Source organism: Staurois parvus, unplaced genomic scaffold (assembly GCF_062004578.1).
Source record: "Staurois parvus isolate SC_StPar_1 unplaced genomic scaffold, SC_StPar_1.0 ptg000298l, whole genome shotgun sequence".
NCBI lineage: Eukaryota > Metazoa > Chordata > Amphibia > Anura > Ranidae > Staurois > Staurois parvus.
Window position 1 is genome coordinate 634186 of NW_028318094.1, and position 27205 is coordinate 661390.

General features: G+C 45.5%; 1 protein-coding gene across 1 annotated transcript in view; it reads right to left on the reverse strand.

The window, feature by feature from the left end:
- TNIP1 (TNFAIP3 interacting protein 1) overlaps window positions 1-27205 on the reverse strand; it is a 116928-nt gene that overhangs the window by 52454 nt on the left and 37269 nt on the right. The window contains exons 2-5 of the mRNA XM_089682787.1: window positions 13143-13284; window positions 9428-9565; window positions 4793-4890; window positions 2954-3022 (exon numbers count right to left, since the gene is read on the reverse strand). Coding sequence (XP_089538913.1) covers window positions 2954-3022; window positions 4793-4890; window positions 9428-9565; window positions 13143-13245 — 408 coding nt within the window. The 5' untranslated portion in view covers window positions 13246-13284. The remainder of the gene's footprint in view (window positions 1-2953; window positions 3023-4792; window positions 4891-9427; window positions 9566-13142; window positions 13285-27205) is intronic.

Consider the following 27205-nt stretch of genomic DNA (forward strand, 5'->3'; position numbering starts at 1 on the left):
CACCAGAGAACATTGTGTATGAGCGATAAGACGCTGTAATTTAGGAAACCCAAGAAGAGAAAGTTTAACAGAAATGCGAACATTTAAAGAACATCCTGTACCCTTTTTTAGAATATTAATGGCAAATGCAAGCATACGTTGACGCATATTTTCAAAGTAGATGTCAACCGTAAACTGACTGATATTTAAGGCAGCCATACACAGAATGACATTCATCAAGACTGCCTGAAATTCAAACCATGGGTGGCCCTGTTTACACCTTCCTGCCTGATATCCTTGGATCCTAAAAAAAAAAAAGGGAGCAGGTCGGAAAATTGTTGTCCAAACAGTGGCTGTATCCAATCAGAAGCCACTCTTTAGTTATTCTTATAGCCCAGAGATTCCTAAATCCACACTGTTGAGCATTGATGGAGGAACTAATAGGTTCCTACAATGTGTCAGAACCTTTAGTCTGCTAAAAAGCTCAAAATTAAACCTTCCAATGTTAAAAAGGAAAGGATATTTAAAAAATATAAAAATTAAGAACACTTTCAAAAGAAAAAGCAATAGCAAAAGGTGTAAAAAGGAAATCTAGTAAAAAAAAAAATATTCTACAGGCTGCAAAAGAGGATAAGACTGCCCTCCCAAAATGTTTAAAATATTTCAAAGCCATGGTTTCTAATGTTTAGAGACTCTTTAATGATTGGTGTGGTACCAATGGATTTGCAACAGACCATTGTAGAGCCTATATTTAAAAAGGGATCAAAGTCTTTACTGAGTAAATGCAGACCTGTAAGTTTAACTTCAAAAGTAGGGAAGATGGTTGACAATTTGAAAAAAGACCACAGAACAAAATTCTGAGCAATAGTCGGCCTGGGTTCATGAAAGACCAAAGTTGTCCAAACAAATCTACTTTTTTATGAGGAATAAGCAAAACCCAAGGTTTTGTCTCTATACTTGGGCTTTGCAAAAACATTCACACAGTTCCCCACAGACAGCTAATGTGTAAGTTAAAGTCTACAGGATGAAAGTGTAAAGCATTCCCTGAATGGTGTCCATGTTGAGCTCCTGACCTCCTGTGTTCACAATGCAGCAGGCCAGTCACTCAACACAGGTCCCAGAAGACACCCCCGGAGTAGCGATGCCTACTTTGGACCAAGTTGGACCAATATAACCATGTATAAAATATTTATACCTGGAATTCCTTTTTAAGATGCAATATATTCCATGTTTATCTCTGAGATTAGATACACTTTGCTTTGCCCATACAAGGCACATTACATTTGTTATATAGTTCTCTTCAAGCATTAGATTGTCAAATTCCTATTTTGTTTCTTTTAATTTAAACTTTGTGCAAATGTTTGTTGATATGTGGCAGGAAAAAAGTGCGTAACCAGTCTTTATGCAAGACAAACATGTTAATGCTGTATTTCAGGAAAGGGAAGATCTGGAATTTCTGCTTTGTGAAACAATAAAAAAATAGTTCTTGGAATACTTAAACTCTTGCTAAAAATCATTAATAAAGTTGTGCAACATCTAGGCTGCTTGTCATTAATGAAAAAGTAAACATTATCCTATGTGGGTCTGCCCATTCCGCCCTTTTTTTCCTTGGAAAACAATGAGCTCCACATAAAAGGATTTACATGAAGAAGTATTCTTGCCAATATTAACCAATGACATGTTTCCTATTACATTCTTAGTACATTATAGGAGATTAAACGGGGGAATTTCACTTAGTTGATTTATCTCTTGGAAACAAAAGATTTCTCTATCCATGATGCCCCACACTAAGCCCTGGATTCACACCGATGCGGTGCGGAATTTGCAGTATTTCCGCACCGCATCAGAATCGCACCCCGTTCATGCGAACCGCTGCGGGTGTGTAAGTTAAGTTACCAACACCCCGAAATCGGTCTGAAAACCACGGTGCGATGTGCAGAATCAGATCGCATGGGTGTGAATTCCTATGCGATCCGATTCTAGTGCGGACCAAAAAAAGGGTCCTGCACGTTTCTGATGCGGGTGTGGTGCGATTAGAGCCATACATAATGTATGGCTCCAAACGCACCGCACACGAATCGCATGTGATTTGCACAGGAATGTGGTGCGGTTCCTGTGCGAATCACATGCGATATACCGCATGTGACCCATAATTGCCGTGCAATGCACACCATTACGACACAGTAGTACGGCAATTAGAGATTTAAATCAGGTGCGAGGAGGAGACACTGTGCCCAGTGATCTTTGACTTCTCCCATGTTGTTCAGGTAGATCTCCACCTCTTTAAGGTTGCCTACCCTTCCTATAGAGGGATATGCTTTATTCATATTTCATGTCTGAGGCTTACAACCACTTTAAAATAATTACAGTGTCATCATCCATATACAGAAAGAGAAGACATAATGTAAAATAAACAGTGTGTTTAGTATCACTTTAATTCATTCCTTCCATTAAGGTAAAAAACGTTTTGCCACTTTTTGTGCCCCCTTAGGCCTACATCAATCCAGCACTGTGCCCAGTGCTACACTTAGAACAGATGGAGCCATTGGATCTTGCTGCAGGTAATCAAATCCTGTAAGAAAGGAGTCAGGTGCGGTACTGAGAGACGCTGTGTGAGACTATGGACACACACAGCACGGCTTGAGAGCTCGCTCGTATGTCTGCCCCTATAGCAAGCAGCTTGCTATGGGAGCAAATACAGAACAGGAGAAGCCAAGATCACTGGTGGGAGACCCCAAAGAGGAGGTTTGGGCTGCCCTGAACAACACCACTGCACAGAGCAGGTGAGTAATATTTTAATATAAAAAAAATGATGCCTTTAGAAACGTTTTAACCCAGATACAGAAGCATTATAATCAGGACACATACAGCAATAAAAATCTGACTGAGGATGTAAAGCCAGCAAAGTGGGAGTGCTGTCCCAAGGCAATGTGGTCTACAGACAGGTTATCCTACTACACAACTATCCACTCACCGATAATCTGACTTTAAGGGGCTTTTTTCTTTCATTATGGTGCAGGATTTCAAATTCAGAAGATGATCCCTATAGAAAAAAAAACATTGATTTAGAACAGGAAACTCCAGCTCGGACTACACTGTTTTATTAATATAATCATGATATTTTGTAAGCTACAAGCTGTGAGTTTGTTTGATTAATACTCTGTTAGATGAAGGTAGAAGGAACTTGCTCTGTATTAGCTGCTTGACCACTCACATGCAGGAAGAATGGAGACACTGCAGTAGGATTCAAATACAGCAAAGGAAAGGTATACAAAAGCGGTGTCATATATCCTGTGACACTTAAAGGATAGTACAGCCAAAGCTCATTTGGATGACAGGAGTGCAGTTTGTTCTACACTCCTGTGACCCACTGTCAGCACTCAGCTGGTCCAGGCTGGGGAAAGATCGTGACTTTAACCGCTTAAGGACCGCCCTATAGGAGATATACTGCTACAGGGCTGCACCTGTGTGCAAAATCACGTATATATACGTGATTTTGCATTTCCGGGTAGATGACGTGCTCGAGCCGTACTCTACCCACCCATTTGTGGCCACGGATGTCAATCACTGGGTCCCAGCTGGTAATTACCTGCCAGCGCCCGGTGATTACCAACAATCACCTGATTTGGAGGAAGACTGTTTTGTTTACAGTCTTCCTCCCTTTCAGCTTGAACACACTACTCGGGATGGCTGTGTAAAGCACCCCCCCCCCCCCAGTGTCAGAATGTCTGCTGCAGTCCAGCTAAAAGTCGCTGATCGTGGCCATTACTAGTAGGAAAAAAAAAAATCACAGCATCTATATCGCCATTTGTAAACGCTATAACTTTCACGTAAACCAATTAATTTACACGTATTGGGATTTTTTTTTTTCAGCAAAGACATGTAGCAGAATACATTTTGGCCTAAATTTATGATGAAATTAGATTTTTTAAAATTTTTTTACTGGACATGTTTAATAGCAAAAAGTCCAAAATATTGTTTTTTCTAAAAAGCGTCAGTCTCTTTTTGCTTATAGCGCAAAAAATAAAAAACGGATAGGCGATCAAATACCACTGAAAGAAAGCTCAATTCGTGGGAAAAAAGAACGTAAATTTCATTTGGGTGCAGCGCTGCATGACCGTGCAATTGTCAGTTAAAGGAAAGCAGTGCCGTAACACAAAAAATGGCCTGGTTATGAAGGGGGGTAAATCCTCAGGAGGGCAAGTGGTTAAAGTCATAATCCACCCAGATCCCGGAACCACCACCTGGCTCAGCCTCTCAGCGATCCACTGTTTTGTGGCAGCTCCAACAGAGCAACTAGAAATGGTGAGTATAAATGGGTCAGGGGTATGCCTTAAGTGGAACTTCACTCTCTCAATCAACATTGACTATTTTGAATCCTAATACTGCTAGCATTAGTAAATAGATTGTAAATTATATTCTATTTACTTCTTTAAACTTTTTTTTTAATTTCTTTAGTTACTGCCTGGTTTCCATGCCTAGGCAAACAACATCATGCATCCCAGGAGTCTTCAGGAGGGGTTTTCTTAGTTAAGCACTCCCTTCTGCCTGCATGCCTGAGGTAGGGGCAGATGAATTCCAGGAAGTAATTGCTAAATTAATCATCTGCCCTTTTTCAAGATGGCCACGGCCAGACATGCTGGGGGTGTGTTTTTCAATGTGATTTCTCAGCAAACTACATCATGGAGACATGCTCTGAATATTAAAAATGAATGAAATAGCAATATGTGGTGTGTGGTGCTCAGATGAAGTGTAGTTCTGCTTTAAATAGAGCTTACAATTAAAGACATTTGAAACATTTTAGGCTACTCACACTTGTAGGAGATTTCTGGTTAGCTTTCAGAGTTGTATTTGATTCCGTACTCCGTTTCTCCATCTGTACATGCAGGAAATCATCTGCGTCCTCTTTTTCTGAAATAAATTACAAAGAGTTAATGGGTTAGTCCATTCAAGGCTGATACTTAAATTGTCTCTAAAGGCTGAAGGTTTTTTTTACTTTCATGCATTCTATGCATAAAGGTAAAAAAACCTTCTGGGTGCATCTCCCCTCCCCCCAGCCTGATACTTTCCTGAGCCCAATCTTGATCCAGCGACACACACGACAACAACTGCTCTCCTGGCTCTCTCCTATGGAGCCAGGAGTGCTGCGGGGAACCCGAGAAGACAAGGATCGGGGCTGCTCTGTGCAAAACCATTGCACAGAGCAGGTAAATATAACAGGTTTGATATTTTACAAAATCCCTTTAGTATCACGTTGAAGCGGAGTTCCACTCACGCTGTCAAAAAATGAAAGTCAGCAGCTACAAAAACTGTAGCTGCTGACTTTTAAAAAACAGCCACTTACCTGTCCCTCGGTCCCGTGGTTTGTCCCCTGCAGCCCGTTTCACCGGCCATCCTGTATTCCAGGAGGCCGGCATCTTCAGTGTGGGCACCTACCTGTGATAGCTTGCAGCTTCACAGCCGGGTACCCACTGCGCATGCACGAGTAGCGCTGCACTTCATGAATGGTCCTGTAGTCTTCTGGGACCTGTCACGTATCCCAAAAGACTACAGGACATACGGACCGGAAGTGGAAGCGAGTACCTGTCAAATTTGGGTACCTGCTCCCCCCGCTCCCCAAGGGTGCCAATCCTTAATGGGGAGCAGTCCTTAAAGCGGAACTTCCCCTTTTGGGTGGAGCTCCACTTTATTTTTCATATTTTATTTGTTTAGGTGTTTGTAAGGTGGGCCTTCCAGTACCTGGGTACTGTTGTCCATCATTTTTATTAGGAAATAAAAGTCCAGAGAGCATAGAATAGAACTGCATCATCCAACCAACATTTTAGGCACTCAGAAATGGCCTCTACATTGTTTCTAGAAGTGGCTTGCTACTTGAGAATACAGTTTAATAGCATGTGGTCTAGAAGTTTGAACCAAGCATCACAGAAATATAAGATTTGGCTTAAAGGATAATTAAACTCGTGGACAACAATGTAATATTATCCTGCTTACCAGTCCTTAGATGTGGTGGCTGCATTCATTTTCTTTATTCAGGCTCAGAACATTTTCTGCAAGTACAGAAAATGCCTGATGATCTTGCCAGAAATGCAGTGCCCTATTCATTTTCTGTGAGCTGAACTGAAAACATAAAACAATTTTACCTCTGTTCTGTAAACTACTAATCTCTCCAGCCCCTATATAACAGATGAACTAAAGGCAGACAAGCCTGGAGTTCAGCTTGTCAGCTTCGCCAAATGAAAATAAGGGAAAAAAGCCCCCCCCCAAAAAAAAAAAGATTACCCCTTGGTGCCAGCGATTCCCGGCCCTTTAAGGCATTTCAGTAGCCGGGAGGTGGGGCGGGGTTTTAGAGTCTTGTGACCGTCATGATTCGCTGTCACGACGGTCACATGATCGGGAAAGGTCCCGATCGAAAAAGGAGATCGGGATCTTTCCGTGAGTAAGGAACATGTGTGTTGGGAGCATGCAGGGCGTGCGCTCTCAGCACATATGTGTTTTTCTACTAGAACGCAAATGTGCAGCCGCTCGGCATCTAGGCCCAGACACCGGGAGGATGCACATTTGCGTTCGGCCGGCACCAAGAGGTTAAAGTGGTTTTAAACCCTTACATATACCCAATTAAGTGACTAGCCTCAGGCGATACACATAGATGAAACAATTCCTCCTACATACATTATACCTGTTTATCTGCAGTATTCTCTTTTTTTCATCTGTTCAAAGCGCAGAATATATACAGTTTGTCTGAACTTTCACAAAGCAGGGGTGGGGAGCTGAAGTTACACTCTGCAGAGCTCAGTGAGAAGAGCTTCAAGAGCTGATTGGAGGGAAGAGACACACCCCCTCCACACAGCTCACAGGCACAGAGCTGAGACTGTCAATCACAGGATGTGTGCTGGAGCTCCATCCCCTGTCACTTTTTTAGCTCATGGTGTCAGGAAAACTTGTCATCAGTGACTTATGCAAACAGCAGTGGAACAAGGTAGTAAACAGAAATATTACTTAGTGCTCTAGACTGAGCCAAATACACACTATAGAGTGAAATGTTTCCTTAATATTTCATTTCTGAGGTTTAGGACCACTTTAATTCAGCCACCACATCTAAGGACTGGTAAATCGTAACACATTACATTTTGTATTTAAGTTTAGGCTTTCAAGGCAAAAAGACAATTCAGTGAGCAAGGAAATGTATCTTATCCTTTAGAAAGTGGTTGCAAGGTGACAGTATTTGTTCAGAATTGTGTGAATAATACAGTAACCTTCAATGTCTTATAACATTTGCTTCTCATGACATCCTGGAAGTCCAAACTACCCAAGACTGGCAGAAACATTGAGAAATGCATCTTCTGTTGCCATTGGCTATACATTTTGTACAGTATTTTATATAGGATGTTATATTTTTGGGTGCAGCTTGACAATGTCAGTTTGCTCTTGCTTCCTTCTATCACATTTAGCTGCAGCAATAAGATCTTCTGAGAAGACTTTTCAGCCATGCCTCATCCCATTTTGGAGTCTAATTTATTCTGCTGCACCAAGTTGGCTTTGCACTGGTATTATTTAAATAAAAATCCAAACCCTGCTTGTAACAACCACTGAAAGCAAAACTTATACAGTGATCTCAAAAACAGTTTCTGACAACTGACACTATCCCAAACACAGAATATTAACCATTTTCTGCCCAGTGTGTGTATATAAGATGTCCTGGGCAGCAATTGGTCATACCAGCCATGCAGCTGCAGCCATGATCCTGGTACCATTTATTAAAGCTGGCAATCGGCTTTCCTACAAATGTGATCTGGGCATCTTTACATCCGGCCTATCACTATTACAGTGCTGCAGAGCTCCTATCCCCTAATGCAGCTGCCTGCTGTCACATCTGGTCTCTCCCATTCCACTGGGGAGTCCAGGACAGTGGTGAGTCATCTGATTGGTTGCCCACAGAGGAGATGGGTGAACAGCTGTTTCCCCATCTTCTCTGAGACAAATGAAGTCTCAAGCAACAAGGATTTTAGAGCTTTTCAGAGCTGCCATTCCCTGGCTGTTACAGTCAGGGAAGCAGCTGATCATACACGATCTGTGTTTCATCAGCTGCCTTGGAGGGCACGGGAGACTCTGGGGGTCTATTATGTCTCCATAAAGAGTACCTGTCACTGCCCAAAGCTATCACAAAGGGGCTTGTTCTCCCCTTTATGATAGCAATATTAAGCACCCTTTCCCCCCCACCCTGTGCTCACATGCAAATGCAAACAAGCACGTAGTCCAGCACAAATATGTAAACATGTGAGGCATCGCCATGAACATCAGAATGAGAGCAATAAATTCTAGTGCCATAGCTCATGTTTAACTTTTTTAAATATGCTGCATATGAACAATTTTAGATATCTTTATTTGTTGTCATTTTACAGTGCGCAATTTTGAATATTGATGTTTGGTGTCTACTCGACGCAAAATCATATTTTTATTTTACCTCTAATTGGATTATTATATCATGTTTTATGTGTTTATTTAAGTGTATTTTTTCCTGAAAATTTTTATTTGATAAACAGCTGCGCAATTATTATATGACATAAACAATCGCCACAGCCAAAATTGTATTCTATTAGATAATATATAATGTTTGGGGGTTCTGAGTAATTTTCTATCAAGAAAAATGCTGAATTTAACATACTGTATATGAAATGTTCAAAAACTGCCCTGGAAGGCAAGCAGATAAATTATCAATAATGCTACTCAAAAAACAAAAGCAATTTATAAAGTTTTGACACTGTAGCAGAAATAGCAGCTGTAAAACCGATCATACATGTAGCATTATTCATTCAAATTCCACCAACTTTGGACTCGAAAGATTATGACAACCAACCCCCCCCTCAGAGTTGCTGTCAAGTTGACTTAATTGGTTTGATAGTTGCCACTATCGAAAGCTGGATGACTTTAAAAGGTGTGATAGGATTCCTTACCATCCCTGCCTCCTACTAGTTATGGCCTCCTATAGTCGTTGCCTGTGATAGCCCCGGATCCGTGATCCTTCTAGTTTCCCTTCTTTCATGTTTTCTTTCTGATTCCCTTTTGTTTTATTTTATTTTCTTCTAACCTTTCTTCTTTTCTCCGATACTATGTTGGATTACTGCTGCTATTTGGCTCGGTTTTTTGCCGTCCCTTCTTGATGTCATTAGACATTTCATTATTTGACTAATACAAGTCAGCAGGATGTCTCTGTTTATATGTTATTGTTCTGCTGTGCCCCTGCGAGGGTGTATTTTGAGCTTGTTATATTCTTAAAAACAAAACTTTCCTAATAAAAATATTGAAACAGAAAAGGTGTGATAGGTTTACTTTAAAGCCCATAAACTGCATACATATTAGGAAGACATAACAGAAGACCCCCAAATGAATTCTGGGACCAAAGTCATGGCCTCAACCTATAAGGCTTTACACCTCTGGAGCAAAGACTCACCTGTATCCATTGGTCCAGGGTGAGAGGGTCGAGTGGTTGGGCACGAAGAAGGCTGCAAATCCTGGTCGTCTTTTGTCAGAGCCTCAGCTTTCTGTCGGAGAGTGAACGCCACATTCTGAGACTCCTCCAACAAGTCACCTGAGATACAAGAGTGGGAAGCCTCAGACTGATGCAGTGTATTAGTAGCAGGGGAAGAACAGAAACAGAAACAGCTGACGGAGAAAAGAAACTACATGGAGTAATGAGTGGAGCAGATAAGGAGATTGGGAAACACCCAGGCCATGTTTTATTATTATTTACTGTGACAATAATAAAGTTTTAAAATGTTCTCGATTTTTATACATCAGAGAGAAAATGTGCAGAAATTGTTAACTTACCAAACTAAACATCCATTCAGAAAAAATATTTTTGGCACACAGGACATTAGAAGTAAAGTGAATTCAGAAGGAAAAAATGTTGTATCTTCACTGAAAAGGAAATTTCATTTTAGAGAGAATGGGGTCAGTTTACTAAAGGATGAGCACATGTTCACACTGCGAAGTCAATTGTCATTGAGCTTTAGTTACTAAGGTGAAGCTATGCTGACTTCAATCATCCAATATGTGCAAGGAAAAGACTGTTTGTTTGTTTTTTTAAATTCTCTTTTCCCTTTTTTTTCCTTGATTGGATATTCTTTGGAAAGTTAATTTTCACATAGCTTCATCTCATTCACTAACTAAAAGTGACAATATCCTAGTTCTCCAAAAATAATCCATACACATCTAGTACTTAAAGTGATTCTAAAGGTTGTAACTGGAAAAAAAAAACACATTAGACATATCTGTTCTGTGTAATGGTTTTGCACAGAGCAGCCCCTGATTCTCTTCTTTTTTGGGTCCGCTGCCAGTGGTCCTGGCTCCTCCCCCCTGCTGAGTGCTCCAAAAGCTGCTTGCTATGGGGGGCACTCGAACAGGCTCATTCTCAAACTGCACTCCTGTGAATGGACATTCACACACAGAACACAGCTCGGCCCCACCCCCCACTCTCTCCTCATTGGCTCACTGGCTGTGATTGACAGCAGCAGGAGCCAATGGCTCCCGCTGCTGTGTGAGCCAATGAGGAGAGAGAGACCAGGGAGATCTGTGGCGCTCATCCACATCACTAGATCTAGATGGGGCTCAAGTAAGTATTAGAGGGGGTTGAGGGTGGGGGTTGCACCAAGAAGATTTTTCATCTTCATGCATAAAATGCAAGAAGAAAAAGGCCTATTGCCTTTATCACCACTTAAAGGGCCCTGTAGTCTATTTTTCATAAAATTGTTTCTTACTGCCTTTTTCTGCCTCCTTTAACTGTCTTAGTGAACTCCTGAACCTTTCCTCTTCCCCTCACTTCTTTTCATTTGGAATGAGCAGGGGACGTTAGTGGTTGTGTGTACTGCTCTGTGTCTATCATCCCTAGTCCATCTGAGGAGTGAGCAAGAGAGGGTGGCTGCGTTCCTACATAAGTGTCTAGATTTTTGACTTTTTGCTATTAACATGTCCAGTAAAAAAATGTTGTCATAAATTTAGGCCAAAATGTATTCTGCTACATGTCTTTTCTAAAAAAAAATCCCAATACGTGGAAATTAATTAGTTTATCTGAAAGTTATAGCATTTACAACTGGTGGTATATATACTGGGCTTTTTATTTTTACTAGTAATGGCAGCGATCAGCGACTTATAGCGGGACTGTAATGGACACTGCTTTGTATGACTATGCAAAGAAATGGACAGGCATACAGGGGAGAGAACTATTTTGTTTACAAACAGTTTTCCACCCTGTTGGAGATGTTCGCCAATCACCGGGCAGGACAGCAGCGGCCGCGAATGGCGGTGAGGGAAGGGTACGCGCATTGCTCACGCATGCCCCATACCCGGAAATGCAAAATCACGTATATATATATGATTATATATACAGTGGGGATCGAAAGTTTGGGCACCCCAGCTAAAAATTTGTATTAATGTGCATAAAGAAACCAAGGAAAGATTGAAAAATCTCCAAAAGGCATCAAATTACAGATTAGACATTCTTATAATATGTCAGCAAAAGTTAGATTTTATTTCCATCATTTACACTTTCAAAATAACAGAAAACTAAAAAATGGCCTCTGCAAAAGTTTGGGCACCCTGCAGAATTTATAGCATGCACTGCCCCCTTTGCCAAGCTGAGACCTGCCAGTGTCATGGATTGTTCTCAATCATCGTCTGGGAAGATCAGGTGATGTCAATCTCAAAGGTTTTAAATGCCCAGACTCATCTGACCTTGCCCCAACAATCAGCACCATGGGTTCTTCTAAGCAGTTGTCTAGAAAACTGAAACTGAAAATAGTTGACGCTCACAAAGCTGGAGAAAGCTATAAGAAGATAGCAAAGCGTTTTCAGATGTCAGTATCCTCTGTTCGGAATGTAATTAAGAAATGGCAGTCATCAGGAACAGTGGAAGTTAAAGCAAGATCTGGAAGACCAAGAAAAATATCAGACAGTACAGCTCGCAGGATTGTGAGAAAAACAATTCAAAACCCACATTTGACTGCACGATCCCTCCAGAAAGATCTGGCAGACACTGGAGTTGTGGTACACTATTCCACTATAAAGAGATACTTGTGCAAATATGGTCTTCATGGAAGAGTCATCAGAAGAAAATCTCTTCTACGTCCTCACCACAAAAATCATCGTTTGAACTTTGCAAATGAACATATAGACAAGACTGATGCATTTTGGAAACAAGTTCTGTGGACCGATGAGGTTAGAATTGAACTTTTTGGCCGGAATGAGTAAAGGTACGTTTGGAGAAGAAGGGGCACAGAATTTAATGAAAAGAACCTCTGTCCAACTGTTAAGCATGGGGTTGGATCAATCATGCTTTGGGGTTGTGTTGCAGCCAGTGGCACAGGGAACATCTCACGAGTAGAAGGAAAAATGGATTCAATAAAATTTCAGCAAATTTTGGATGGTAACTTGATGCCATCTGTGAAAAAGCTGAAGTTAAAGAGAGGATGGCTTCTACAAATGGATAATGATCCTAAACACACCTCAAAATCCACGGGGAATTACATCAAGAGGCGTAAACTGAAGGTTTTGCCATGGCCTTCACAATCTCCTGACCTCAACATAATTGAAAATCTATGGATAGACCTTAAAAGAGCAGTGCGTGACAGACAACCCAGAAATCTCAAAGAACTGGAAGACTTTTGTAAGGAAGAATGGGCAAAGATACCTCAAACAAGAATTGAAAGACTCTTGGATGGCTACAAAAAGCGTTTACAAGCTGTGATACTTGCCAAAGGGGGCAGTGCATGCTATAAATTCTGCAGGGTGCCCAAACTTTTGCAGACGCCATTTTTTTGCTTTCTGTTATTTTGAAAGTGTAAATGATGGAAATAAAATCTAACTTTTGTTGACATATTATAAGAATGTCTAATCTGTAATTTGATGCCTTTTGGAGATTTTTCCATCTTTCCTTGGCTTCTTTATACACATTAATACAAATTTTTAGCTGGGGTGCCCAAACTTTCGATCCCCACTGTATATACGTGATTTTGCGCACAGCTTCTGCCCTGAAGCAGTATATCTGCTATGGGGCGGCGCTACAGCGGATAGAAAGGAGCCAATTAACCTACCAGCAGGTCTTTGGACGAGAAGCATAGAGTAAATGTACAGATGGTAGGAATACCGCAACAATTATGATTTTCATTTACCTAAACTCAAGATCCCATCCATGTTTTGCCTGTTTTGTGCGGCCAGTCGGTTTGGGGCAGTGCCTCCTGGATCATATATTCTGTAGGGGCTTCTTCCTTCCATTAATCAGTTAGACATCCAACTAAAAGTGATCCAACATGTCTAAAAAAATAAACAAATACACCAATAAATACAATATAATGCACAACCAAACACAACATTTTCAATCACTTATCCGTTACAATTCAAGAGGGCAAAATATGCAGGTTTGAGCAAATCACACAGAATATACCTGCCTTTAAGTAAACCTGTGCATTGGCCTTGCAGGGCAAAGCAATGTTTAAAAAAAAACATAAATAATATAAAAAAAAATAAAAATGTAAAACAAAATTTTGAAAAATTATAATTTTTGGTTATAAACTAATTTGGGTTACTTTTTTTTTACTAAAAAGATAGCTGAATAAATTTTGGCCAAGATTTATGAAGACAGATTATTTATTTGCAAAATCTTATAAGAAAAACACTTTTTTAAAGATGTTTGGACATTTTAACGTATATAGCAAAAAAATAAAAATCCCAGTGGTAAAAAAAATACCACCAAAATAAAGTTTTAGCTGTCTCAACAAAATAGTAAAAAATTTGTATGGGTACAGTGTTGCATGACCGCACAATTGCCATTCAAAGTGTGATAGCACTGAAAGCTGAAAATTGGCCTGGACAGGAAGGGGGTGAAAGTGTCCGGACTTGAACTGGTTAACCAATGATGGAGTATCCCGAAGTGTACATCCCTGCGGGTCAGATGCACAGATCAGAACAGTCTGCCTGCATTCTGACCCAAGCTTTGAATATGAATATACACCCTGGGATGTGCATGAAGAACTGTGCAGGTCCACGCAGCCAACCATTTGTCATTGATTTGAACAGGCTGCCTGCACAGAACGCCTGTGCATCCAGCAATCGTATGATCAGTACTCCTGTGTGAATGAGGACTAAGAAGAATAGGTAGTTTACAATTTCCATGCAAAAATCAGTGACAAATCATAATATGCGAGCACAAGATTATAAAGAGATTAAAAAAAGGTGTGACTAGGATTGAATTGAATGATTTACTTATACATCCCAGACGCATGAAGATCCAGGCTAGCGCTACCAATTTACTGATTGAGAGATTCATATGAAAGTAAGGATGACCTCTGTGAAATATGAGTTCACTTGTCTTTCTAGGACATCGAGGAGTGGCAACCAGGACGCTTGTATTTCTTTTATATCGTAATCATTTTATTGGTGGGGCTATTTCTTATGCCCTGTGAAAGACAGAATTAGGATGAACAGGGCATGTCTTTCTGCACATATTTAGGTGTATGTAAAAATAAAGCTGTGGTTAAAAAAACTTCTCTTCCTCTGCAAACCACTTAAAACAGATCTGAAATTCTGAGCCTTGTCACGCAAACACCACCATGGGGAGTTTTGGTGCCAAAGTCTATAAACTACAAAACATAAAGGAAGTGTAGGTGACAGCCTGCTAGGGATTTTCTGGCAAAATATGTAAAAATCAGTAAAGAGCCATAACCCATAGCAAATGGAAACGGCCTTTCCATATAATTTTCTTGGTGAGTCTTAAAATAGTACTCCGGGATGGGCAAATAAAAATCACCCATTAGTGCACCACCCTACAAAAAACACTAAACAGTTAATACAATTTTGAAAATACTTACCATTTAGGAGAGAAGTCTAACTGAATAACCTCATCTTTGTAATTCAAAACATAACAGCATCTGCTCTGCCAAAGAGGAGGGGTAAAAGCTGGGATTACATCGAATCCTCTCCTCTCTCACTGCAGTAAAAGGAAACTACAGTTCCCATCAACCACAATTGTAGTGAATGTGGCTGGAACACCAGGCCTGTATATGTTGAATATGTCTCGGTACTGTACACCTACCACTCCAAGAGGGGCTGAATTACATCACTGCATCCTGGAGAAAGAACTACAGAAGGGATGTGCCAAGACCAGTGGCTGAGGGAAAAGGAGGCATAGCAACCACCAGTCTTACAAACCGGAAACCAAAGAGAATTAAAGGTTTCATTTGAAAATGAATAGGCTATTTCAGAGCAACTACTGAGTGAACCAGAAGATGGATGACATATTGAGTGAAGGTAGGAAATCAGCAACAAAAGTTTTTGCCCAGAGTTCTGCTCTAAATTGGTTGAAAAGGCTGAAGGTTTTTTACCTTCATGCATTCTATGCATGAAGGCAGAAACCCTTCTGCATGCAGCAGCTTCATCCTCCCCTAATACTTACCTGAGCCCCATGTCGATCCAGCATTGGCAGTCGCTGTGGCACCGTGAATGGACATGCAGAGCAGTGGCTTGGGAGCAAGCTTGCTTCCATGTTGCCTCTGTGACCAAGGCCCTGATCAGCAGGGCGAAATGCGTCAGTGGGCGTGGCTGGAGCTGCAGTGAGGTCATCCTACACATCTGACTCTTTGGGTCGGTCTGCGTGGTGTCCGTCCCTTCACTGCACCGAAATCGCCGGAACTGTTTTGGGATGCTTTAGGGTTTCAATAAACCTTAAAGCATAGCCACTGGGTAGTAGGGTTGCCACCTTTTCTTCAAGCCAAACGTTGTTTTGTTGCTGTAGTATACCCTATAGAATTGTAAAAGACCTGGGACACCTTTAGATGCCCCAAGGATTGTAATAGTACCAATCACTCACTGTTTTCATTCAGAAAAGACAGGGGCCAATAAGGGACCATGCACGCTGCTTTCACAGGATTTTAGTGTTTTGGCTGTAGAAGCAACTCAATGTTATTCTATGCGGGCAGCACAGTGCCTAAATGGTTAGCACTTCCAGCATATTATACTTTCATTTCTCCTTTGTCTGTAGAACACCATACCTGGATATCCCCCATCTCTGTGAAATGTTTTATCGGCTTGTACTGACCTGAACCCATTGATGGGGCAGCACAGTGGCTAACTGGTTAGCACTTCGGCAGTACTAGGGTCGTTGGTTCGAATCCCAACCACGGCACCTCCTGCCTGGAGTTTGCATGTTCTCTCTGTGTCCGCATGGATTTCCTCCCACACTCCAAAGACATGCTGGTAGGTTAATTGGCTCCTGTCTAAATTGGCCCTAGTATGTGTATGTATGAATGTGAGCTAGGGACCTTAGATTGTACACCCCTTGAGGGTTAGGGACTGATGTGAATGTACAATATATATGTAAAGCGCTTCGTAAATTGACTTGAGCCTGGGTATAGAGTGTGCAGGAGCCTGATCACAGTTGCAATGCTCTGCAAGCTTCATAGTTACATAGTTAGTCTGGTTGAAAAAATTCCATCCAGTTCAACCATTAAAAAAAAAAGTTATAATCCTACACCCACAGTTGATCCAGAGGAAGGCAAAAAAACCCAGCAAAGCACGATCCAATTTGCTCCTGCAGGGGAAAAAATTCCTTTCTGATCCCCCGAGAGGCAATCGGATATTCCCTGGATCAACTTTACCTATAAAATGCAAAAAATTAATAGACAAACACTTTTTATTTTATTATTACATTTTTTTTCAAAAGATGGACTATGCCTTTAAAGCGGAGTTCCACCCAAAAGTTTTGACAGGTACCTGCTGTCACTTCCAGCTGAGTTCGCCACGGCACCAGCACCCGACAGCCAACTGAAGAATCGGCCCGGGGTGAGGACACCGCTGGATCCCTGGACAGATAAGTGCCCTACTATTAAAAGTCAGCAACCACAGTATTTGTAGCTGTTGACTTTTAATTTTTCTTTGGAGGTGGCGGGGGCCAGAACTCCGCTTTAAGTGCAAGGTCCACTTTAGGTTTATTAATATTTCGATCATGGGATTCTTTAAAGTAGATGTAAACTTTAACCAAATTACATTTATTGTGCTAAAGCAATAAGTATCAAAAGTTTGCACTAAAACAAAAATACTTTACATTTGCTTTCTTGTCTGTTGCATCTCAAGGCTGCTGTTCTCCTGCAGACTCTTTTCTGCCACTTCCAATCTACATGCACTCCAGCCATGCCTGCATGGCATTTCTTACAAAGGGTGTCCTGAAGGTGACAACAGTGGACCATAACTCTGTGATGTGTGTTGAACTGTCACTTGGAAAAAAGTGTGACAATACAAGAGCAAGATTGGGAAACAAGGAGAGACCATGGTCACCCTATAACATGAAGTACCTTCATGACAGGGTCACCAGGTAGTTTTTTAAATGTTAAAGCTGAACTCTGGGGAAAGTACAAATCCTCCCTTGCAGTTAGGCTGCCCCCATGCTCTAAGGGTTAAATGCCCATTTATATCTAGGGTGCCAGGAAAAGCAGTTTTATTTGCCTAATTCTCCTCTCCCGCAGACTCCTCCATTCTGCAAAAGCACTCCTCACAACCACTTCACCCCTGTGCTCTGGTGGTCAGATGCCCTCTGATGCCAGCGAGGAACAGTCCACCACCAGAACACAGGGGAGCGTCATCTGCCGGCAAGCAGAGGATCAGGTAAATAAACTGCTTTGGCTGTCCCCTAGACATAAACAAGCATTTAACCCTTGCAGTAATGGGGCACCTCCACTGCGGGGGGGGAGCAGTTTTACTTTTCCCAGAGTTGGGCTTTAACCCCTTTACGCCGGCCGCTGGGCCTAGATGCCGAGCGGCTGCACATTTGCGTTCAGGTAAGAAAAAAACATATATGCTGAGAGCACGTGCCCTGCGCGCTCCCAGCACACATGTCCGCTACTCACGGAAAGGTCCCAGTTTGCTCTTTCGATCGGGACCTTTACCAATCATGTGACCGCTGTGACGACGCGTCACGGCGGTCACATGATCCCTAAACCCTGCCCGTTTAAAGGCCGGGAGGCGCCGGCGGGAAGGGGTTAAGGTTTAAATGAGATTTCATTGATGGCGTTTACATCTACAATAGGCACTTCCCGCCCGGCCTGTTGTCATATGAAGTCCTCCTGAAACGCGCCAATGACAGATCACTGTATTGGCCTGCTACCAGTACCATGTGATCATTGTGATCAATCACAGCAGGTCACATGACAATTGTAAACAATGAATACCTTCAATTCTTGCCATTCATTGTGTACAATTGTGTTGCTAGCTATAAATGGTCGCAGTGATCATATGTTACAGACAGAGCTAATCACAGCCCATCTGTACCAAGTGACTATCTGTGGCCAATCACAGCTAATCACAACAAAACACACTGAATTAATCTATTTCATTCAGTAAAAATGCTTTCTTATAGCAATGAAATTCACTGCTATAAGCAATCATAATGTGCTAGTTTCTAATCATTTGGGGGATATTTGTACTGTCTTGCAGGACCTCAAGAAATGAGATAGGCTTTCAGTACATCATAAATGATCAGCTTTCAGATATTTACCACAGTTTGTGGACTCAATTTATGAAGAAATATTATTCATTTGCAAAATTCTATAACAAAAACAAAGAAAACTTGTTTTTTTTTCCAAAATGTTCAGTCTTTTTTCATTTATTTAGCAAAAAATAGAAAACCCAGTGAAGATTAAATACCACCAAATGAAAGCTCTATTTTTGTGAAGAAAATGATCCATGACCGTGCAATTGTTATTTAAAGTGCGCTGAAAGCTGAAAATAACCTGGGTAGGAAGGGGGTGAAAGTGCTCGGTATTGAAGTGGTTAAATGGGGTGAATACATATGCAATGAACATTTTTCAGTTTTCGAACTGTAAATTATTTTGAACACTATTTCAATGTTTTGTTCTTCATCATGATGGACTTTTTGTATTTACTAATGCCATAAATGTCCAAATGAGTCCATTTCAATTCCAGTTTGTAATACAGCAAAATGTGGGAAAGTCCAAAGGGAGGGGGTGAACACTTCTGAAAATCACTTCATACATGGATATGTTATTTATTTATTACAGGTACTTATATAGCGCCGTCAATTTACGCAGCACTTTACATATATATTGTACATTCACATCAGCCCCTAACCCTCAAGGGGCGTACAATCTAAAGTCCCTAACTCACACTCATACATACTAGGGACAATTTAGACAGGAGCCAATTAACCTACCAGCATGTCTTTGGAGTGTGGGAGGAAACTGAAGTACCTGCAGGAAACCCACGCAGTCACAGGGAGAACATGCAAACTCCAGGCAGGAGGTGCCATGGCTGGGATTCAAACCAGTGACCTTAGTACTGCCAGGTGGAAGTGCTAACCATTTAGCCACTGTGCTGCCCCAATGTTATAAAGGATCAATGTTCTAGGATAGGGCACACAAGGATGTATTAGAATTAGAGATGAGCGAAGTATTCAAAAATTCGATTCGACTGATTCGGCGAATTCGTGGAAAAATTTCGATTCGAGTCGAATATATTCGCTGTGAATTTAACTTAAAAAGGGTGTTTCTAGGCTTCAGAGAGACTTAATATTAGTGCTGAACACTGTACCTTTAATTTAAATGCCCTTGGAGTCTGCTGGGGAAGAGAAATAATACTGTCAGTCAGTATGACATGCAGATGAGTGCCGTCGATCTTAGAATCACCGCACACTTCACTCATTTGGGCAGTCACGGGGCCAAAACCAGAGTGTGGAGCCACAGTGTGGCGGTGGAGGCAGCAGCAATGGGAGGCCATACAGCACCCTATGACAAAAATGGAAACCACCAGCAGTGTGAGGAGACCTGAAAGTGGCACATGGCAGAGTGTGGCGATAGAGACAGCAGCAATGGGAGGCCGTACAGGGGCCCATGACACACTCTGGACCTGGCAGCAGCATGAGGAGGCGGTACAGGGGCGCATGACAGATTACGAGCCTGGCAGCAGCAACTTGGACAGGAGGACGTTCAGTTTCTGCACCGTCTGGTGCGTGCTCGCAAACTGTTGTCTCTTGGAAACGGATTCCAAGAAAGACTGCTGACGGAATCCGTGAAAAGGAGTAGTAGGAGAAGGAGCATCTGAACGAGCGGAATATGCCAACAAGCGACAACAGGGGCCCATGACAGATTACGGGCCTGGCAGCAGCATGAGGAGTCGGTACGGGGGCCCATGGCAGATTAGGGGCCTGGCAGCAGCTATGGGAGGCCCGTAATCTGCCAGCACCCTATGACAAAAAATGGAACCCACCAGCAGTGTGAGGAGACCTGAAAGTGGCACATGGCAGAGTGTGGCGATGGAGACAGCAGCAATGGGAGGCCGTACAGGGACCCATGAGAGACTCTGGACCTGGCAGCAGCATGAGGAGGCGGTATAGGGGCCCATGGCAGATTAGGGGCCTGGCAGCAGCTATGGGAGGCCCGTAATCTGCCAGCACCCTATGACAAAAAATGGAATACACCAGCAGTGTGAGGAGACCTGAAAGTGGCACATGGCAGAGTGTGGCGATGGAGACAGCAGCAATGGGAGGCCGTACAGGGACCCATGAGAGACTCTGGACTTGGCAGCAGCATGAGGAGGCGGTATAGGGGCCCATGGCAGATTAGGGGCCTGGCAGCAGCTATGAGAGGCCCGTAATCTGCCAGCACCCTATGACAAAAAATGGAACACACCAGCAGTGTGAGGAGACCTGAAAGTGGCACATGTTTGGGGCATGATTCATGGCGGATTTAGTCAGTTGTGTCAGGAACTGGTGGTTTGAAATCCAGACTAATCCACGCCTGATTCATTTTCACAAACGTCAGTCTCTCCACACTTTGGGTGGACAGTCGTGTCCTCCGCGGAGTTGCAATACCTCCTGCCGCACTAAACACGCGCTCCGATGCCACGCTACTGGCCGGGCATGACAGCCTTTCAAGGGCAAATTCAGCTAGTTGGGGCCAAAGGTCAAGTTTCGTTGCCCAGTAGTCAAGGGGATTGTCTACCTCGGTTGGCAGGGTGCTGTCCAAGTAGGCCTAAGCCTGTTGTTTGAGGTCCTGCTCCAGGTCCACCTGATGCTGCTGCTGCTGCTGCTGCGGCTGGTTAGTAGTTTCCTCACTGCGCTGGTGAAGAAAGCTACTCATCATCGACTGCAGACTGAGGCAGCCGCTGCTGGTGGAGCTGCCACTGCTCCTACCACCCCACCCCTCCCCTGCTGCCATGGCAGCGGAACGCGAGCGCACAGGGCCCACAGTGTCTGAGGATGGACGTTGGCGCAGACAGGCAGAGACCAGCTGACTACATAGGTGGTTTTTATAGTACGTTATTTTGGCCTCCCTCTCAGCAGGTGTGAAAAAGGCCACCATTTTTGAACGGTAGCGAGGGTCCAACAAGGTGGACAGCCAAAAGTCATCCCTCTGTCTGATGGTTATTATTCGGCTGTCGCTACGCAAGCAACCGAGCATGCTATGGGCCATTTGTGCCAAGGAATGCGAGGGACTCCCTGCCTCCATCTCCACAGCATACTGCCACGGTGCGTCTGGGTCCTCTGTCTCCTCCTCCTCCTCCTCTACCAGATGCTCCTGCTCCTCCACTCCTGTCCGCTGAGTGGAAAAACCACCCATTTCACTCAATAATTCCTGAGCACCAATGTCCTCCTCTACCTCCTCCTCTTCTTCCTGTCCTGCCCCCACAGGGGTCATGTGGCGTTGAGATCTGTGCGCCACGTCTACCGCACCCTGACCAGCCATTGTTAACAGCATTTGTTCCAGGACGTGCAACAGAGGAATGACGTCGTTCATCCCATAGTCCTGCCGACTCACGAATAGCGTGGCCTCCTCAAAGGGCCTGAGCAAGCGCAGGTGTCACGCATGAGCTGCCAATGGCTGACATCTAAGTTACACAGGGAGTACCTTTATCCGCTTTTAACATCAGGAAATCGGTGATGGTCTTTCGCTGTTCGTAAAGGCGGTCTAACATATGTAGGGTTGAATTCCACCTTGTTGCAACGTCACAGCATGAAGAGTCGGTACGGGGGCCCATGGCAGATTACGTGCCTGGCAGCAGCAATGGGAGGCCCGTAATCTGCCAGCACCCTATGTCAAAAAATTCAACACACCAGCAGTGTGAGGAGACCTGAAAGTGGCACATGGCAGAGTGTGGCTATGGAGACAGCAGCAATGGGAGGCCGTACAGGGACCCATGACACACTCTGGACTTGGCAGCAGCATGAGGAGGCGGTATAGGGGCCCATGGCAGATTAGGGGCCTGGCAGCAGCTATGGGAGGCCCGTAATCTGCCAGCACCCTATGTCAAAAAATTCAACACACCAGCAGTGTGAGGAGACCTGAAAGTGGCACATGGCATGAGAGACTCTGGACCTGGCAGCAGCATGAGGAGGCGGTATATAGGGGCCTATGGCAGATTAGGGGCCTGGCAGCAGCTATAGGAGGCCCGTAATCTGCCAGCACCCTATGTCAAAAAATTCTACACACCAGCAGTGTGAGGAGACCTGAAAGTGGCACATGGCAGAGTGTGGCGATGGAGACAGCAGCAATGGGAGGCCGTACAGGGACCCATGACAGACTCTGGACCTGGCAGCAGCATGAGGAGGCGGTATATAGGGGCCTATGGCAGATTAGGGGCCTGGCAGCAGCTATGGGAGGCCCGTAATCTGCCAGCACCCTATGTCAAAAAATTCAACACACCAGCAGTGTGTGAGGAGACCTGAAAGTGGCACATGGCAGAGTGTGGCGATGGAGACAGCAGCAATGGGAGGCCGTACAGGGACCCATGAGAGACTCTGGACCTGGCAGCAGCATGAGGAGGCGGTATATAGGGGCCTATGGCAGATTAGGGGCCTGGCAGCAGCTATGGGAGGCCCGTAATCTGCCAGCACCCTATGTCAAAAAATTCTACACACCAGCAGTGTGAGGAGACCTGAAAGTGGCACATGGCAGAGTGTGGCGATGGAGACAGCAGCAATGGGAGGCCGTACAGGGACCCATGAGAGACTCTGGACCTGGCAGCAGCATGAGGAGGCGGTATATAGGGGCCTATGGCAGATTAGGGGCCTGGCAGCAGCTATAGGAGGCCCATAATCTGCCAGCACCCTATGTCAAAAAATTCAACACACCAGCAGTGTGAGGAGACCTGAAAGTGGCACATGGCATGAGACACTGTGGACCTGGCAGCAGCATGAGGAGGCGGTATATAGGGGCCCATGGCAGATTAGGGGCCTGGCAGCAGCTATGGGAGGCCCGTAATCTGCCAGCACCCTATGTCAAAAAATTCAACACACCAGCAGTGTGTGAGGAGACCTGAAAGTGGCACATGGCAGAGTGTGGCGATGGAGACAGCAGCAATGGGAGGCCGTACAGGGACCCATGAGAGACTCTGGACCTGGCAGCAGCATGAGGAGGCGGTATATAGGGGCCTATGGCAGATTAGGGGCCTGGCAGCAGCTATAGGAGGCCCGTAATCTGCCAGCACCCTATGTCAAAAAATTCTACACACCAGCAGTGTGAGGAGACCTGAAAGTGGCACATGGCAGAGTGTGGCGATGGAGACAGCAGCAATGGGAGGCCGTACAGGGACCCATGACAGACTCTGGACCTGGCAGCAGCATGAGGAGGCGGTATATAGGGGCCTATGGCAGATTAGGGGCCTGGCAGCAGCAATGGGAGGCCCGTAATCTGCCAGCACCCTATGTCAAAAAATTCAACACACCAGCAGTGTGTGAGGAGACCTGAAAGTGGCACATGGCAGAGTGTGGCGATGGAGACAGCAGCAATGGGAGGCCGTACAGGGACCCATGAGAGACTCTGGACCTGGCAGCAGCATGAGGAGGCGGTATATAGGGGCCTATGGCAGATTAGGGGCCTGGCAGCAGCTATGGGAGGCCCGTAATCTGCCAGCACCCTATGTCAAAAAATTCAACACACCAGCAGTGTGTGAGGAGACCTGAAAGTGGCACATGGCAGAGTGTGGCGATGGAGACAGCAGCAATGGGAGGCCGTACAGAGACCCATGACAGACTCTGGACCTGGCAGCAGCATGAGGAGGCGGTATATAGGGGCCTATGGCAGATTAGGGGCCTGGCAGCAGCTATAGGAGGCCAGTAATCTGCCAGCACCCTATGTCAAAAAATTCTACACACCAGCAGTGTGAGGAGACCTGAAAGTGGCACATGGCAGAGTGTGGCGATGGAGACAGCAGCAATGGGAGGCCGTACAGGAACCCATGACAGACTCTGGACCTGGCAGCAGCATGAGGAGGCGGTATATAGGGGCCTATGGCAGATTAGGGGCCTGGCAGCAGCAATGGGAGGCCCGTAATCTGCCAGCACCCTATGTCAAAAAATTCAACACACCAGCAGTGTGTGAGGAGACCTGAAAGTGGCACATGGCAGAGTGTGGCGATGGAGACAGCAGCAATGGGAGGCCGTACAGGGACCCATGAGAGACTCTGGACCTGGCAGCAGCATGAGGAGGCGGTATATAGGGGCCTATGGCAGATTAGGGGCCTGGCAGCAGTTATGGGAGGCCGTAATCTGCCAGCACCCTATGTCAAAAAATTCTACACACCAGCAGTGTGTGAGGAGACCTGAAAGTGGCACATGGCAGAGTGTGGCGATGGAGACAGCAGCAATGGGAGGCCGTACAGGGACCCATGAGAGACTCTGGACCTGGCAGCAGCATGAGGAGGCGGTATATAGGGGCCTATGGCAGATTAGGGGCCTGGCAGCAGCTATAGGAGGCCCGTAATCTGCCAGCACCCTATGTCAAAAAATTCTACACACCAGCAGTGTGAGGAGACCTGAAAGTGGCACATGGCAGAGTGTGGCGATGGAGACAGCAGCAATGGGAGGCCGTACAGGGACCCATGAGAGACTCTGGACCTGGCAGCAGCATGAGGAGGCGGTATATAGGGGCCTATGGCAGATTAGGGGCCTGGCAGCAGCTATAGGAGGCCCGTAATCTGCCAGCACCCTATGTCAAAAAATTCTACACACCAGCAGTGTGAGGAGACCTGAAAGTGGCACATGGCAGAGTGTGGCGATGGAGACAGCAGCAATGGGAGGCCGTACAGGGACCCATGAGAGACTCTGGACCTGGCAGCAGCATGAGGAGGCTGTATATAGGGGCCTATGGCAGATTAGGGGCCTGGCAGCAGCTATAGGAGGCCCATAATCTGCCAGCACCCTATGTCAAAAAATTCAACACACCAGCAGTGTGAGGAGACCTGAAAGTGGCACATGGCATGAGACACTGTGGACCTGGCAGCAGCATGAGGAGGCGGTATATAGGGGCCCATGGCAGATTAGGGGCCTGGCAGCAGCTATGGGAGGCCCGTAATCTGCCAGCACCCTATGTCAAAAAATTCAACACACCAGCAGTGTGTGAGGAGACCTGAAAGTGGCACATGGCAGAGTGTGGCGATGGAGACAGCAGCAATGGGAGGCCGTACAGGGACCCATGAGAGACTCTGGACCTGGCAGCAGCATGAGGAGGCGGTATAGGGGCCTATGGCAGATTAGGGGCCTGGCAGCAGCTATGGGAGGCCCGTAATCTGCCAGCACCCTATGTCAAAAAATTCAACACACCAGCAGTGTGAGGAGACCTGAAAGTGGCACATGGCATGAGAGACTGTGGACCTGGCAGCAGCATGAAGAGGCGGTATAGGGGCCCATGGCAGATTAGGGGCCTGGCAGCAGCTATGGGAGGCCCGTAATCTGCCAGCACCCTATGTCAAAAAATTGAACACACCAGCAGTGTGAGGAGACCTGAAAGTGGCACATGGCAGAGTGTGGCGATGGAGACAGCAGCAATGGGAGGCCGTACAGGGACCCATGAGAGACTCTGGACCTGGCAGCAGCATGAGGAGGCGGTATATAGGGGCCTATGGCAGATTAGGGGCCTGGCAGCAGCTATAGGAGGCCCGTAATCTGCCAGCACCCTATGTCAAAAAATTCTACACACCAGCAGTGTGAGGAGACCTGAAAGTGGCACATGGCAGAGTGTGGCGATGGAGACAGCAGCAATGGGAGGCCGTACAGGGACCCATGACAGACTCTGGACCTGGCAGCAGCATGAGGAGGCGGTATATAGGGGCCTATGGCAGATTAGGGGCCTGGCAGCAGCTATGGGAGGCCCGTAATCTGCCAGCACCCTATGTCAAAAAATTCAACACACCAGCAGTGTGTGAGGAGACCTGAAAGTGGCACATGGCAGAGTGTGGCGATGGAGACAGCAGCAATGGGAGGTCTCCCATTGTCCCAACATGGCCCAAATAGTCCCAACATGGGCCCCCTGGCCACGCTTGACTTTCTGGCCACATAGTCGACATACGGCTACGTTTACTTCCTCGGGCGGCTTGACGAAAAATTGCCACACCGTCGAGTAGGAAACTTTGCCCCCGATACTCCTCACTGGCTGACTGCTGCTTCCTCCGTGCACACCGGCACCACTACTGGCCGTGGTGGTAGGCTGCAGTGGAGCTGGTGCTCTACTCCGTGGCCGTTTGGCTCCACTGACACTGCTTCCACTGACACTGCTGCGACCCTGCTGCTGTCTCCTGGGCAACCCACCGACTGTTTCGCTCACTGCCAAGCTGCCACCCTCTTCTCCTGATGATGCGGAAGAAATTGCCTGATGACGACGAGGCTGCCAAGTGCGATCAACCTCCTCATCATCAAGTAGGGTCTCCGCCTCACTACTAGCCCCCTCGGCTGCGTCTGGGTCAGGAGACAGACCTGTCTCTAGACCGGCTACCGGGCCACTCTCCTCGCCACTACTTCTTCGCCTAGCTGCTGAAAAGGCGGATGTCTCCCCCCGTTCCTGACCGCCCTCTGTTAGCTCTTCCTCACTGTACAGTGGGGCTGAGCCCACAGCATGCGATACTTCGCTTGGTGAGGGAACACCAAAGGACAGGGGCAGGTAGAGGACACGTGATTTCAGTGGGCTTGGTCCCAGGCCATGCCAACTAACGGTTGTGTCTGACGTACCCACCGACCGTTGGCTGTAGGTGTCAGAGGTGACCTGGGAAGAGGAAGACGACTGAGCCAACCAATCGATGACGGCAGGGTTGTCGGTGGAGACACGACCGCTGGATGACACCGGGAGCACTGGCCTCTGGCTGCGAATAGTGCTGCCTCGACCCCTTCCTCTGCTGCCACGTCTGCTCGCTCCTAAAACATTGCCTCCTCTGCCACTCCTCTGCATGTTGTCTGACATAC